The sequence below is a fragment of the Triturus cristatus genome, chromosome 3_1 (assembly GCF_964204655.1).
Source record: "Triturus cristatus chromosome 3_1, aTriCri1.1, whole genome shotgun sequence".
NCBI classification, from domain to species: domain Eukaryota; kingdom Metazoa; phylum Chordata; class Amphibia; order Caudata; family Salamandridae; genus Triturus; species Triturus cristatus.
Window position 1 is genome coordinate 576,399,748 of NC_140583.1, and position 14,830 is coordinate 576,414,577.

The following is a 14,830-nucleotide window of genomic DNA, read 5'->3' on the forward strand; positions in this document are numbered from 1 at the left end:
ACATCCGACTCATGGCACTCCAAGCCCAACCAGACAAGAGCCACCCCCTACACCTCCCTAGGAGGCACTGACCGAGACTAACCAATCACTGCACTGGAGGGAATACCACACACTATAAACAACATGAAATGGGACCAATGAGACTTCTGTGTAAATAATCACTCATCCCAACTTAGAGGCACGGATACGTGGAATAAGAGACCCATGCATGAGAGGCTCGCCTCACAAGACATCGAAAAACGCGTGCGGGAGAGATACAAGAGTACGGGGTGACATAAACAAACTAAGGGGAATGCAAAAGGGAGTGAGGGGTCCGAAAATAAATGGATGCACAATAGTGCGGTGCATCCAACCAGACAGATTGGAATTGCGAAGGATACATTGTAATGGGATTGCTAAATTGTATCAAAGCTCAAGACTGACATTTATCAATGGATCCCCATGTTATCAATGTGGATAACACTGATGTTATATATGCACAAAATTGGATGCACATGCAGCAGATGTTAAAACCAAAAAAAGAGCTATTACAAAATTCTAAAAAATGAATCACAACTCTGCTCTCACTAGGTTTCCACCTTCACTCCTTCAATTCAGAAAACACCTCATGGATCACTCAAACAGCCATTTGAGCTACTCTGTTGACTGGGATGATAAACAGGTGCCACCCGTTCACATATTACTGTATGCTATCTTGAATCATTCATTCTCCTCTGCCATGTACGTTGCTATGGCCCTTATTGTTATATGCAGTGCCTCATTCCAGCCCAATTAGGCTCATGCCTACACATACATATGTACTATGAGACATTGATTCCCTCTATTTAAATCCCATGTAACAACATTGGTGCGACCTATGTAGGAATGTTTATCCCAGCATTTACTTAAATATGGAAGAGGTAGAATTGTCAGATTACGCAACGAATAAAGCGACTGTGGCTGGATGTAAAATGCCAACGAGGATTGGAAAACTGAGTAAGAACATTGAAATTCACCAACATATGGTTGACGCTAAACATTTACCCAAATGTATGTTCCCTGACCAATCTGCTAAATGCGAAACTATCTAGTTGACCTAGATCTGGCTAAAATAGTTTCTTCTCTTAATAAATCCTAGCAAAACAGAACTCCTAGGCAACCTAGCTGAATATCACATTCCCACCTATCTCAGTCTTTTGTGACAAAATACATATGAAGGATCAAGTTACCCATGTCCCCTCGGATAAATCCTCGAGCTTCCCTCTAGATTCCAGTTTCTTTTCTTTCCAAACACAGATCACCAAAATTACAGTTAACACTCCCCACCAAAAGTACGGTTAACATCCCATCCCCGCAGGTGATCAGTCACCCATGTCCCTGGAAGGTTTAGCAGTGGTTCCTCGGTGAATGTCACTCTTATAAATCGATGGGGAAAAAATATTTTAAGAGGTCTACAAACCCTTTCTTATGCTTATGAAAGCAACCCTATATTATCTAGCCTCTCTTGTCACAGGGGTGAAGAAATTGGATCCTATTGCCTTGCTATTCTCAAAGTTCCCAGCCAACTTACGGTCGCAAAACAGACTTGACCCCTACATCGCTCATGTAGTTACACACCTCCAGTTACAATCATAAAAAGCTTTCTAAGACAGGGGCTGGGTATCTCACTTCTTTACAACCAAGTTTCGAATCTGCTTCAATATGCCCCCGACTGGGAAATCAATCTAAAACCGAGTGTTCACGCTCCCTTTGTTGCTGGGATTCCACATAGCACTACATACTGCTTCACAAATAATGTTACTGATGAACTATCCAACGGTGCTACACGGTAAAGATAGTTCACCCTCAACAAACTTGTTGCCCCATTGTTTAAGGGCAGTGGAGGTGGCTTGCCTACAAGGGTTTTTGAGGAAGAGTTCAACTAGCAGAGTAGGGAGGTAGGAGCAGGAGGTCAGTAGACTCCTCTGCTGGTTTCCTGCTCCCAAGCAGGGCAGCAGGAGTGAAGTAGCCGAGCTCGCATACACACACACCCATTCGAAGATGTGGTGCCTTCAATTTTGCCCCAAACGCACATGAGCAATGTATTTGTATGACGCAGAGGAGAGGTAGGAAGCCACTACCCAACACAGAATTTGTACCAAGGCTCACAGTGGAAAAAAAACCTTCCCATGGAGGAGCTCATCCCAACCCACAGGCACCAGCCTCCCATATAAAGGTCGAGGTGCAGGACTGCACTTTTCGGTGCCCTGTCTACAGCTAGTCTGAAAGCAAGGCATCTTACAGGCGCACCAACATCTACCTAACATGATTTGATGAACTTTTCCAGTTCTTTCATGTCCAACGAAAGCACTCTAAAGCCACCATCAACAGTAATCGATTTGCAGGCAAGTCGGCACGTGCTACGGTAGTCTGCATGTATACAAATATGCATACAAAATGAGGATGCCTGCGTGCAGGCATGTTTGAATGGGTGTGTCTACTTGCAAGTCTGCCCGTGTGTGTAGTTCAAGTGCATTTGGAGAGGGCAGTATGAAGGCCAAGATATAACAGTGGTAATAGAATATAGCGGCCTCCTTGTAATTATGGTGGACTCTGTATATTATGTGCCCCCCTAGCATATTGTGCCCTACTTAGCATTAAGGTAGCCACCCATGTTACAAGCCTGCAATATAGATCATGGAGTTAACTGCTTAACACCGATATACACTATGATCTAAAGGTCATGAATTTGGTGAAAGTATTACCATTAACTTGGGTATTAGTGCCACCCATTAGTAGAGTACGTTGTGGTGGCAAACCATTATTATCATTCATAACAACAATGCTGGCATACTGTGGCTATTCTGGTGTCCACTCCTGGCATAAAGCTGCTCATGTAATATTTGGTTCATCCATAGCACATTGTGACCAATGATTGCCGTCAACAGCATAAAGATGGTTTACTGGTTCACTCTGTTCATTTGGCTTTTTTTATCCACCCCTGGCATATGCCTAAGACACACTGTGGAGTTTCCAGCTGGCCTTCTGTAAAAGCCATTCGAGGCACAGTTATGGTTATCAACGGCATGATGGTTTCTGCAATCATTGAATAATGATACCCATGGCATTTTGTAGGCACCCTCTGCAGTTTGGTGGCTATCTGTGGCATACTACTACTCATTCGATTTATACTGGAGGCAATTCCGGCATCATTGAGTCCAAGAACAGCATCAACTGCAACATGTCAAACTGTGGACATCCTTGGCGTGATGGTGGGCATTTGGGGCACCGTGGAGGCTAAATCTGATATTATGGAATAGTATGCAAATGCTTGACATAATGATGGCCAGCTCAGGCACAGCAGCATCTATACTTAGGGTAATAAAGCCCACCACCCTTACACATGGTGGCCACCTCTACCTTCTGACTGGAACCACTGGCATTGGAGCATTTCTGACATATTGGGCTAACACTGCTCCGTGGTGGGCATCCATTCCTCCCTGGGATGGTGATACCTGGGCATGTGAGACACACTCTATGGGGGGAAGCAGTATATGATGACAATGGAAAGCTGATATTTAGTGGTCGGATTCATATCTACTAAAAAATGAAATCTGTTTTTAGGGTTATTATCAGAGACAGTGACCAGTTATTGTCCAGGGGAATTGTGCTTATTTCACCAAAACGAAAAACTAGTATTTACTTTGGACCAAACTGTGTGTACTTTCTGACAATGGCAAAAACTAGTTAGTGTTTGAGGAAAAATCTGTTTAACAAAGACAACATTTCGAATACTATGTCAAAATCCGTGTGTTCTGAAAAATAATGAGTTTTGATGAAAACGGGATGCATGGACCTACTTAAAAATCACTTTTGAGTGATAAATCATGTGCAAAAGGACACCACTTTGTGTGACTGTTCTATCACAAGTAACGTGGAAACATGTTAGCATTAAGACTGATTTTTATGTTCGTTTTTATGACATTATTTATCTGTACTCCTTCTATCCGATGCCCAATACTATACAATTGGTGTAACCCAAGAGATATTATGCAGATTTTTTTCTGAAATTGGAGTGTCTTTGCAAGTTTCAGTATCTGGGACTGCGAGATTTTTATGACTAGAGGGATAGCTTAGCAGCCTATGATCTCAAATCTCTAAATCTGTACAAATTTTCTCTTCCCATCTGCCAACTCCAAGTAGATTCTTAGTCACAAAACAGGGCTTTCATCTTCTTATTGGGGTGGATGGAAAACTGGACTATAGTGTAAAGCTGAAGTGACGAAAGATGCTAAATACATCGTGGAAAACACAGAAAGTCACGACAAACTGCATAGGTAGAACATTTCAACTGCCTATAAAGCATATGATTTTTTTAAAACACCATTTAAAGAGGCTGCACGGTATAAAGTAGAGCTTTGTCATCATATTTTTGTCTTTTTCAGGCTCTCCCTAAAAAATGGGAATTCTAGTCAAATAAAACCTTTTTATTTTCGGGTCCCACTAGTTGCACATACTCAAAGTTTTCTTTTGTTTGCTGTGCCGAGAGGAGATTAAGTATTATAGAAAAAGGTAAATAAAAGACGTGGGCAAAAACCTTTTAGTTCACTGACTTCTCCTGTTATGTCATTCAGAAACAACATTCAGAGGTCTCTCATACTGTCTGCCACGGAGATAAAGCAAATCTTCTCACAATCACAGTCTGACCAAGTGAAGAATCCAGGATTAGAACTTCTGTTCCCTGGTACCACATACCTTTGATACTAGACTATATTTAGTCTCGAAGCAAACAGCTTCACCCTTGCATCAAAAAGAATGGGAAACTGATTGCTTGGGTGACAATGCCCTTCGAAGAAAACTTAAAGCGAAAACAAACATGAAGTTCCCCTTTCACTAGCTCAGTCTATTAATGTTTTATATATTACCACTTAGCTGGGTGCATCCTTCAAGGCACAATGCTACTAATAGAAGACATGGATGTTTTTTATACGTATTTCTCTAGTTGCCATATGTTTAAACAAACGGGACACTCAATTTACCTTGGTTGTTGCTGTGGCTGCAGATCCAGGTAGAACTGGGGAGTTGGTAACTTGTACATTCAAGTAGTTATTGTCTATTAGGGGCCAGGCGCCCTGCACTTTGCACGTCTGAAAGCTGTCACTAAAAGTCCTGAGGTGCGGGTCCCCGAAAAGTCCACAGTGGGTGTAGTTGGGAGGAGCAGAATGCTTGTGGAAGCTCTTCTCATAGTGGCAGATCTCCGGGCTGTCCGACCGCTCCTGACTGTCTCCTGGAGGTAAAGTTCGAAGGCGCGGCTGGGACGTCGGGCCATCCTTGGAACAGTTGTTTTGGCTCATGAGGTCATCTATGCCATGGACAGCAGAGTGGTAGGCAAGGTCTCCCCTGCAAGTGCGGGCGGTGCGCCGGGTGCAGTGGGCGTAACCACGCAGGGCGGTGCAAAACTCAGGCGAGTCCTTCGATACCACGTGATGGGAACCTGAGGTCGCTGCCAGGAACTCAGAGTTACACCTCAAAATCTTGCACTCATAACTCACTGCAAATAGAGAGAAACAAAATACTGTTACAAAGAGAAACATAGGCATGTTACAACATTTCATATAGCTTCATTTTGTCTTTTGATACGCCTGGTCTTGGCTCTGGATAAGAAGCTGGTTCTGGTTAACAGAGCAGTCTTCAAATTCTAGTGAAAAGGCTACCAAGACTGAATAGTGGTTATTTTAAAAACTCATAAAGATTGGTAAAAAGTGTGCCACTCTATAAATGCGCAGGATAAGAATAAAAACAGGCAGTGGCAAAGCCAATAGGTCCCACTGATGCGATATCGATTGGCTTTGTCAATGTTTTTAGCCATGCGAGTCTCGGCGCTAGCTCAACATCCTGTATTCTGGGCACATCATTTTAATATGCTGTTCCTATTAAATGCTACCTTGTGTATTGTTGGTGCTCCTGTAAAGGCACTCGGGTTGCGTTCCAGCTATATAAAAATAAACATAGGCAGTGAATGAAAATGTTGGTGTAGGCAGGAGGGAAAGCAGCAGGCGTGAGGTGGAGATGCTCACAAGGAAAGCAGCAAGACAGCAGGGGTCGAGATGAGTTCGCACTAATAAAAATTAAAAAAACAAAAAGAAATAGTACCTTAATCACGGGGCGAGCGGAGGGACACTACTAACGTTTAATCTACCTGTATTTGGTCCATGCTTCACACAAGGAGCAGAAAGCGATGGAAGAAGTGATGTGTTGTGACCGATGCTGAATTAGAAGGCAGCAAAGAAGAGTTCTTATGGTTGCAATAAATGGTAAGTAATGGGCGGGGTAAGGACCCCTTTTAGTAGAGGCTTTTTATTTCTTAGAAATATAACAGATCGTCGCCATAGCTACAGCGCATGCGAGCTGCCTGCGGGCTTGGCCTAAAAACGACAGAGGAAAATATTACAAAACCATGGTCATGAAACCTCAGAATAAAAGTTACAGTAAAAGTCGTATTTGATAATGTTTTTAGTCTTATCATAAAGTAATGATATTTTCAACAATGCAGAGCTAAACACTATGCTGAGATTGGTCTTCTAAAACGGGATTGAGAATAGGAAATGTTAATTTTGTGTGCGAAAAATGTGTTGTGATGACTAGATGCAAAAAAGGTTTTGCACACCAAGAAAGCCAAACGTTAAAGAGTATTACTGTAAGACAAGTGATCACAAAAATGTCCATAACCACTTGGAATTAGCTGCAAACACCTGGCTGCTGACAAATACCCGACCCTGCCACCCAACTAGAACTACAACTCAACAGGAGTTCAAGCTATAATTGGACACCCATCAATTTAACTAGGGAGACCAGAGAACATAGCATGTAGGGTTTTGCTTGACTCAACCTACCTCTTGCTTTGGCATCTCTGACAAGCATCTGAACTATAGGGAACGGCAGCTCATGCAAATATTGCAATAGCAGTCCCACAAGGCACTGGGTGAGAGAAAGTGCTGCGAGCAAGCCCAACCTTCTCAAAGAGGACAGCGAGTCCTCTCCGATAACAAAAATATTTTTACGTGCTTGAATGATTCACTTTACAGAAGTTCTACAAAAAAAAAAAGTTTTGGATGTAATAGGTTTTACAGGAAACAGGGAAAAAATGACATATTCCAACACTTCGACATATGGCAGAAAATCTAGGTGCATTTTTTCCCACCGCGGCAAATAATGTATGTGCTCACAAGAATACTGTAAGCACCACCACCAAGGCTGCTCCGAAAATTAGACTGGCTGAGGATCCCTGCCACTATGACCCGCACTTACGAGAGGAAGCCCCTTCTAACAGAGACTCAGAATCTCAGGGTTCACGATCACAAAATAACTCTGTAGGTCTGGTCCTAAAAGTCTAAACGTTGGCCCATAAACACAAACTATTCACTGTGGAAATTAATACTTGGATCAGAATATTTGTTTAGTACAGACATTAGTTTTCAGTTTCAGGGATGTAAGGGGAAACCTACAAAAAACCCTAAATGTCAGTAAACAACTGTCAGGCCACCGAGTGTATCCTCCTTTCCTGCTTAGCATACTAGGAGACAGGAGTTCTCCCCTGGAGTTGTCACACTGTGCCCGAGCCAGTTTAAAATGGCTGCTGTGAGGGGTTGCAACAGTGTCGAACATTAAAAACATGCCTTGATATTCTCAAGAGAAAAAAAACACACACAGGCTAAAAAAAACACACGCCTACTGCATGTGAACAGGAGAGTCTGGACTATTAAGTAAACAGCTGTCCTGCTGCTAGCAATGCAGGAGCCCCCCGGGGATCAGGAAAATGATACTCCAATCACATGTATGTCAATAAAAAAAAAAACAGTATTCATATCCTCCAAGAGTCATGGGCCTCACTAGAATAAACACCATTGTTTTCAGAAAGTCTGCCCAGCCCTTTAAAGAAGGCATTGTCACTCTGTGAAAATAGCTATTTAAATAATTTGGATTGGTTGGAAACTAGTATTAGGTATTTTGTGGGTTCAACTATTCCCTACTATGAATGGCATCAGGGCTACATTCATGTTACCAAATCTAATTGGACTCAGTGTATGGATTCACACTAGATCTGCCCTCCAGTGTTCAGAGTCATTGTAGAAGTCAAGGCTATGCTGCCCCTAAGTGCCTCAGACAAAAGTAACATTTATGATCGATCATCGGAAAAACACATCTGTAGGATTCTGGCTGCAAGCAGCTAATCACAAGCTACTCACCACAAGCCCAGCCCTACAAGGTGATAAAACAGAAGTTGATGGTCCAGAATGGACAAAGCCAGATGGCTGCAGGACATCAGAAATAAGCACTACATAAATCAGGTATTTTGTTTTATTAATAATACCAGCCTATTTGTTTTAAACCGTTAGATCTGTCTTCATTGATTACAATTTTACCGACTGTCGTCTTGTGATATCGAACATGAAGCTGTTATCTTAAAGCCCCGGCGGCATCTCGATGCACAAAGCTAGCCACACACAAAGGCACTGTATCTACACCGAAATTAACAACCAGCAGAGTTCATAGAAGCCTCCACCGACGGTTATTGACGACGTGACCTCCTATTCCAAGCGCCAGAACAATGCACGCCTGGCCTGTTCCGAGTCAACGCGAGAACGGTGCGTGCTGACCTCTGACCCCTGCGCCGGCGCGGTTTCTTGAAGGCTAAGGAGATATGAGATATCAAAGGCAACTGTGTAGAAGGAAGTGGTGAGGGAGAGGAGGGCGGGGCCTCTTTGTCCTTCGCGTCACCTGCCTTAACCACACTAATCCAGCAGCACAACCTAGAAGGGAACCCTGCATTCGGTTGAATAAACAGGCTATTTTACTGTTGTATCCCGTATATAGTCAATAATGTAATACCAATCAGATGCATGTTAGGTTTACGGTAATCTGATTGGCTACTGATACCTACGTCATTTTGGAATGCTGTATGGGGTATTTAACACACGTCACTGGCGGTTCGTGACCTTTTCCATTCAACAGGCGTGACGTGAGAGTGACAATCTGTGATTCCTGCTTGTTATTTCATGTAAAGCCGTAATAAATATCTTTGTTACAATTGTTGGAGCGGTGAATGATTCTTTACCATTGCACTTCATTTACCTTTATTTCTTTATTTATTTTTTCAAACATTTTCAAAGCTAACATAGGCTTCATGCACTCAGAAGCATTTGAGTGTTTCGAGCAAGAGACTTTGTGATTGGCCTGGCACTGATAGGTTCAGTAACTCTGCTGTGCTGACTTCTGCGCAGGCGCAGGACGGGCTCCATGTTGAAGAGCTGCCTACTGGCCGCCGGCGAGCTATGTGCACCTCCCAAACTACCCAGTGGACACTCCTGGTTTAACTCAACGGCCTTCCGGTAGGATCCTCGTTAAAGGTGGCCTGGTTAATTGGTATATGAGCGGTAATTCCTCTCCTTACCGAACACATTGCAATTAGGAGTTAGGGGGCTAAAACCGCACCCCCACAGTCTGACCTTCTAAAATTAGCAAGAGGTGTTTTTTTGGTGCGATAAACACTAAAATCTGCACGTTAATCTCCATTATTGGGGACAAGTTGGTCATTTATGAGACCAGGTAAATTCCGACCAGGGGAAGTCAGGGATTATGTCGAATAAGCATCCGCCAAAACACCAAGCCTGGTAAATAAGGCCAGCTTGTTGCAGTGAGTCAGGATATGTTCACAGTGCCTAGGTTTTGCATCAAGCGAGGCTGGTGATTTTTTTCATCATGGCTACTGCAAACCAAATACCCTCCAGATACTCCAGCCAGACAGCACATGGACATAAGGAGATCTGCTCTGGAATGCACCAATTGGTCCAGGAGGGGCCCGTTGATCCCAGATTCGACATAATGGAAACTGAGTCACATCTATGCCATGAACGATCAGGCTGTGATTTCTGCACGCACTGACCCACACATTGTAGTCACAAAAAGAAGGAAGATGGATCGCTTGGTGTGCGTGATAAGGCGTTTATAGGGCGGTTGCGGCACTAAGAATAGGTCCCTCCGAAAATGACAAGATGGTGGAAGTCTACAGCACAAGCGCAGAGACGTTGTGGACGCTGTGCTTCAGATGGTCATGTACCCTGGTGACCCACAATCGCTTGAGAGTCTGTTGGTAACTTCTCTCAGTCATCACTGGTCTCAGAAAAGCTATCTGGGGCACTGGGTGATAAACAGTAAAGTCTTGATATATACACACTTCAAAAACCACCCAACCTATATTTTCCACTTTCAAATTGGTATGCAACTTTCTTTAAATCAACGCTGTCACAGTGATTATCAACAAACACTGGGCCTATAGTCGTCTTGAAACCCAAAAGTAGAAAGCATGCAAGTTGGAGTCGTAGCCCACCCTGTGTTCCCTAGAGGAGGATAGGGGTGCAACAGTTCTCACATTGTGAGGAATGCAGGCTATGCTGCAAAAAGTGTAGTGAGGTGAAGGACAAGGTGGATTTGATGAACAAAAACAATAACAAGGTAGCATTAGTAAGCTAAAAGCGCAATATTAAATGGGATAAAAAAGTACAAGCCTTTAAGGCGATTAAACTTAAACCAAAATAGGTGATGATGGAAACATGCTGGCATGAATTCTGCCCGGCTACAGACTTGATTTCCACTTGCAATTAGGTACACCGCAGCAGAGCCAAATCACAAGCAGGGGATGAGTAGGTCTCCAAGATGCACACACTGCAAGCGATGAACAATTAGGGGCTACAGAGATGCCTTTTCTGAAGGTTCATGTGGTAACAGGCATTGGCAAAGCCAATAGGTCTGCTGTTGTAAACAACCTTGCTAATGCTCATTTTACTTGGTCATGATTTTGTAAAACTTAGTTGCAGGGTGAGCTGTCTGCCCTCATCAAAAGCAAAAAAAGATTTGTTCAAAAAACAAAAAAATAAATTAATTACACATTGCCATAGTGGCCCCTGGTACTGAATGGAACTATGTTGTGTGTGGATGTGTTCCTTGTGAAAGAACAGAATGACACCACTCATAGTGAACTAAATTAGCCAAAGTTGTATGCTGTACTGGGTGGATGAACAAGAAAATGACACAACAGACCTAGGGATGAAGAGGGCTGGCTGAAAGCACATATATGTAAGCAGCTGTGCAGAGGTTGCGTATCTGACATATGCCATTTTTCGGTCTGAGTCTAGACGGTGCACCCGTCAACTGACCTATTGCCAATAATATACACAGAGTGGGCTTTGGGCCTGCTTTTTTCAACCACTGGCTTCTTCAACCAGCCTCTTACAGCCATATGCTTGAGACATAGGCAACCGCGTCCTCATTTATCACAATTTAATAATCACCGGTCACCTATTAATATTGGCTGTTTCAGTGAATCCTTCCATTTCCACTCCTTACATGGAATTCATGACAAACTACTTAACAACTATATCCCTCAGAGCCCAATCTTGCTTCATTTGTCTCTCTCTGATGTGCTAATGCCGCACGTGTTCGCACATTAAACCGGACCTTTTGGCTTTACCAATGCTTATTTGCACGAGAAGTTCTAACATATTGCCATTTTCAGCCCATCCCACTGGTTACGTGGATTCTGCTTTCAGGAGCAAGTAACAAAACACACCCACTGTGAAAAGTTTTGTGAGAAAATATTAAAAATGCGAATGCCTCCCAATGAGCTCTGAAGGGCTGGGAACAATGACTGCTGCCATGTCACGGAATGCTCGGTTGGCTTCTGACAGCGTTCACTGGCTCTGTGACAGGTCATAAAGAAAGAAATGCCTGAAGGATTGTAAGCTCAGCTCGAATGGTTGAAGAACAGGTTTGTAGTCAGGAGTTTCCCAATGTTATAGGTAAATAGCTATGGTAAGGTGTTGTGCACATGAAAGTGTGGTGGAGTTCCTTACGTTTGTGAATTATAGTTTTGTTAAAGAAGTAGAAGGATTGTTTTGGCAAAGGTGTGGTGGCTCTGCGGCAGTGTTGTACACGAGAGAGGGGGGGAAGATCTGCCTAATGTATGTTGGGTTGCAGCTGTGAGGTAGAGAAAAGGCATACATTTGCTTAATTATTTCACCACACTTCTCTTGTGCTGTAGAATGTAAGTGCAGCTTTCTGTGCTAGATTATTGCTGTTCTCTCAGTAGTAGTGAATGACGTAGGTTAATAAGCTTTTCAGGATTTAGTGAGGTTTGGAGTCACTGCTGTCACTCGCTTAACAAGCAGTTGCTATTGACACAGCGCCTCTATGCACAAAACTGAGATATAGGACCGTAGAGGCTGCACTCAGTCTATACAGGGATACCATGTGTGGCAAAGACTTCGACAGCAATACTGTGCTGTCAGGTCGCACAAATTTCAATACAAGTTTTTGCTCAGTCTCGCAAGACAGAGTACAGTTAATCGTTGTAGTAAATATTTTTTATCCAGTTGTGGTCTTCTAAGGCAGCTTTTATACAGTTTCAAAGTCTGTGTTCTTGATGTTTTGCAGTCAACACGTTTGCCCCATATATGGAATGCAAGAGTGTCCCCCCCCTCTTCCCCCGGCTCAGCTGATGTGTGAGCTGTACAAAGTATGAAAGTGTGCATGTATTGTTCGGTATCCCGCAGGGGGGGCGGACACAGTAAGGCCTCTAAGGTGATTCTGGGGGGCTTGTTAGGCCGAAATAAGGGAGCACCCCCTGCCGTATATTACTGCAAGTCACTGAGGAGTTACATACACATATAAAGGAACGAGGCTGAAGGCCAAGTTCCCTTATAAGGTTATGGAACTCCGAGGTGACTTGCAATATCCTGATCACGCACGTCAGAGGTCATTTATCCCACATACATGGTCACACCATCACCTTTCCCACAAACCACTTACAACCTTGGTTCGCAGCTCTTTCATACGAAAGGGCAAGCATGTTTGCAAACATGAAGAATAAAAATAAAATCTCTAGTACAAAATTAACATAAAAAATCTGTTAGATATTTGTTGCAAACAGATATTAGAAACAGTTCAATAAAAGTCAGTTTAAAAAAACTGCAGTAGCTCGAAATGTGTAGAAACATGCAGAAAGATTCTATCTTTTCTCTATCCAAATGCAAAAAATCCATATATTCTCTAAACTTCCCGTTGTAAGCTATTAAAATAGTGTGGTAGAAAGAAAAGGAACGTTCTGTTTTCAGTTGCTTTAAACAGCTGCTTCAATTGCTTCGTGACCTGACGAGTTCTAACCTCTTTGTCGTAAATCCCCGATTATAAAGAAATTAGAGGTGCATTTTTACAGGGATTACAGAATCAATGTATTATAATCAAATACTGCTGTAATACGTCGTTACTGCAGGGTGTTGATTTCCTGTGGAGATGAGCTGGGTACAGCACTGAGTGATGGAAGGGGCGCGGTTATGCCCGCTGTATGCACGGTGCACCGTGTTGTGATGAGAAGGGGCAGCTTTTGGTCCAAAAGCCGGTCCGGCTGCCCTGCCAGGAGCCAGGAACCACTTTCGTTGGTTCTTGGGAGGCAGTGTAGCGAATTGTAGGAACAGGGCACCTCGTCGGATGAGGTGATGGTATAGTTTGGGGGTGGGGGCATGGTTTTCGGTCAGGTGCAACTCCTTATGCGGTTTAATTAAGGGTTAATCGATCTCATAAGCACTTGCAGCCTGTTTCTGAACCTGGGTTAAAGACAACAGTGCCCAAAAATGCAACTTAGACGACACACATTATACCATTTGTCAGATACCAGAGAGTGTATCAACAGGACAATAAATGCCTACCCATAAATTGTCTATGTGTATTATCCGACAGACATATTTTTTGTTATCTGACAAATGTTTAAACTGTGTCGAGCAAGTAACACTTTTTGGACATTCTTTCAATACGATTACCTCTGCCCAAATTGGTCTACCCGTTCCTTGTGTGGTTTCAGATGTGTGAAAACGCACAGGCGGGCCGAATACTACGCGCAATTTCCGAATGTGACAGGGCAAAATCCAGAAATCCAGGCAGTGGATTAGCAAAATCATTGTCTGTGGGCAGTGCGGATTGCCTGATAGGCAAGTGTGGCTTGGGTGTACAACCCCAAGTTCTGACTCGGCGCGGTTAGGTTAACACATGCTGAGTGTGTCTTGGGCCAATAGCCCCAGCTGCGGACTGTGGGCATGGCTACATAGATTGCCAAATGTGGGCAGGGTTTGATCCAAGCTGGCGAGTGGCGTCTGAGCTATGCTGCCAGTTTTTGACTGCAGATAGCGCTAAAGACCCTGTTGCAGGACATCGGGGGAATTACTCCCCACCCTCCTGTGTGCCGGGGCAGATTAAATCTTTAACAGCTTGCTGTGGACCACGAAGGAAGATGCCAGTTTAGTTTAACACCACAAAGACGTGAGGCAATGAAGTAAATCGCGTGTCGGTAAGTTTATCCCATGCGCCCGTTAACTGGCAACATTTCCTCCTAAGTGCTAGCTAGATAGGGAAATACACGCGCTATTTTCTCACGAGTACATTTTAAAACCACTTTGCTCAAGACTTTGAAACTGGTGACTTTTCTTTTTTTAAAATAAGCACTAAATACAAGGGGCCTCATTTATGAGGATTTGCCGCAGACCTTCCGGCTGCGCTGCCCTACGGCAAAAGAAAAGGGCAGGAATGCACCTTACCTATCAGATGTGGCGCATTCCTGTCCTTTTTCCCTGTGTTGGCACACAATGGCCTGCCGTGCGCCAACGCAGGCACCTTTGCACCATGGTACAATGGTGCCTGTGTTGCAGGATTAATTATTTTTATGCAGGAATAGAAACCTTCCTGCACATAAAGTATCACAAGAGGTTTTTTCCTCTTTCTATGTGTGCTGCATTCAGCACACATAGAAAAGGAAAAACGAGGAGAA

General features: G+C 43.5%; 1 protein-coding gene across 1 annotated transcript in view; it reads right to left on the reverse strand.

The window, feature by feature from the left end:
- The window catches only part of RGMA (repulsive guidance molecule BMP co-receptor a), an 85,043-nt gene that overhangs the window by 15,920 nt on the left and 54,293 nt on the right, over window positions 1–14,830 (reverse strand). Inside the window, exon 3 of the mRNA XM_085644498.1 lies at window positions 4,998–5,509. Within this exon, the coding sequence (XP_085500624.1) occupies window positions 4,998–5,509 (512 nt within the window). The remainder of the gene's footprint in view (window positions 1–4,997; window positions 5,510–14,830) is intronic.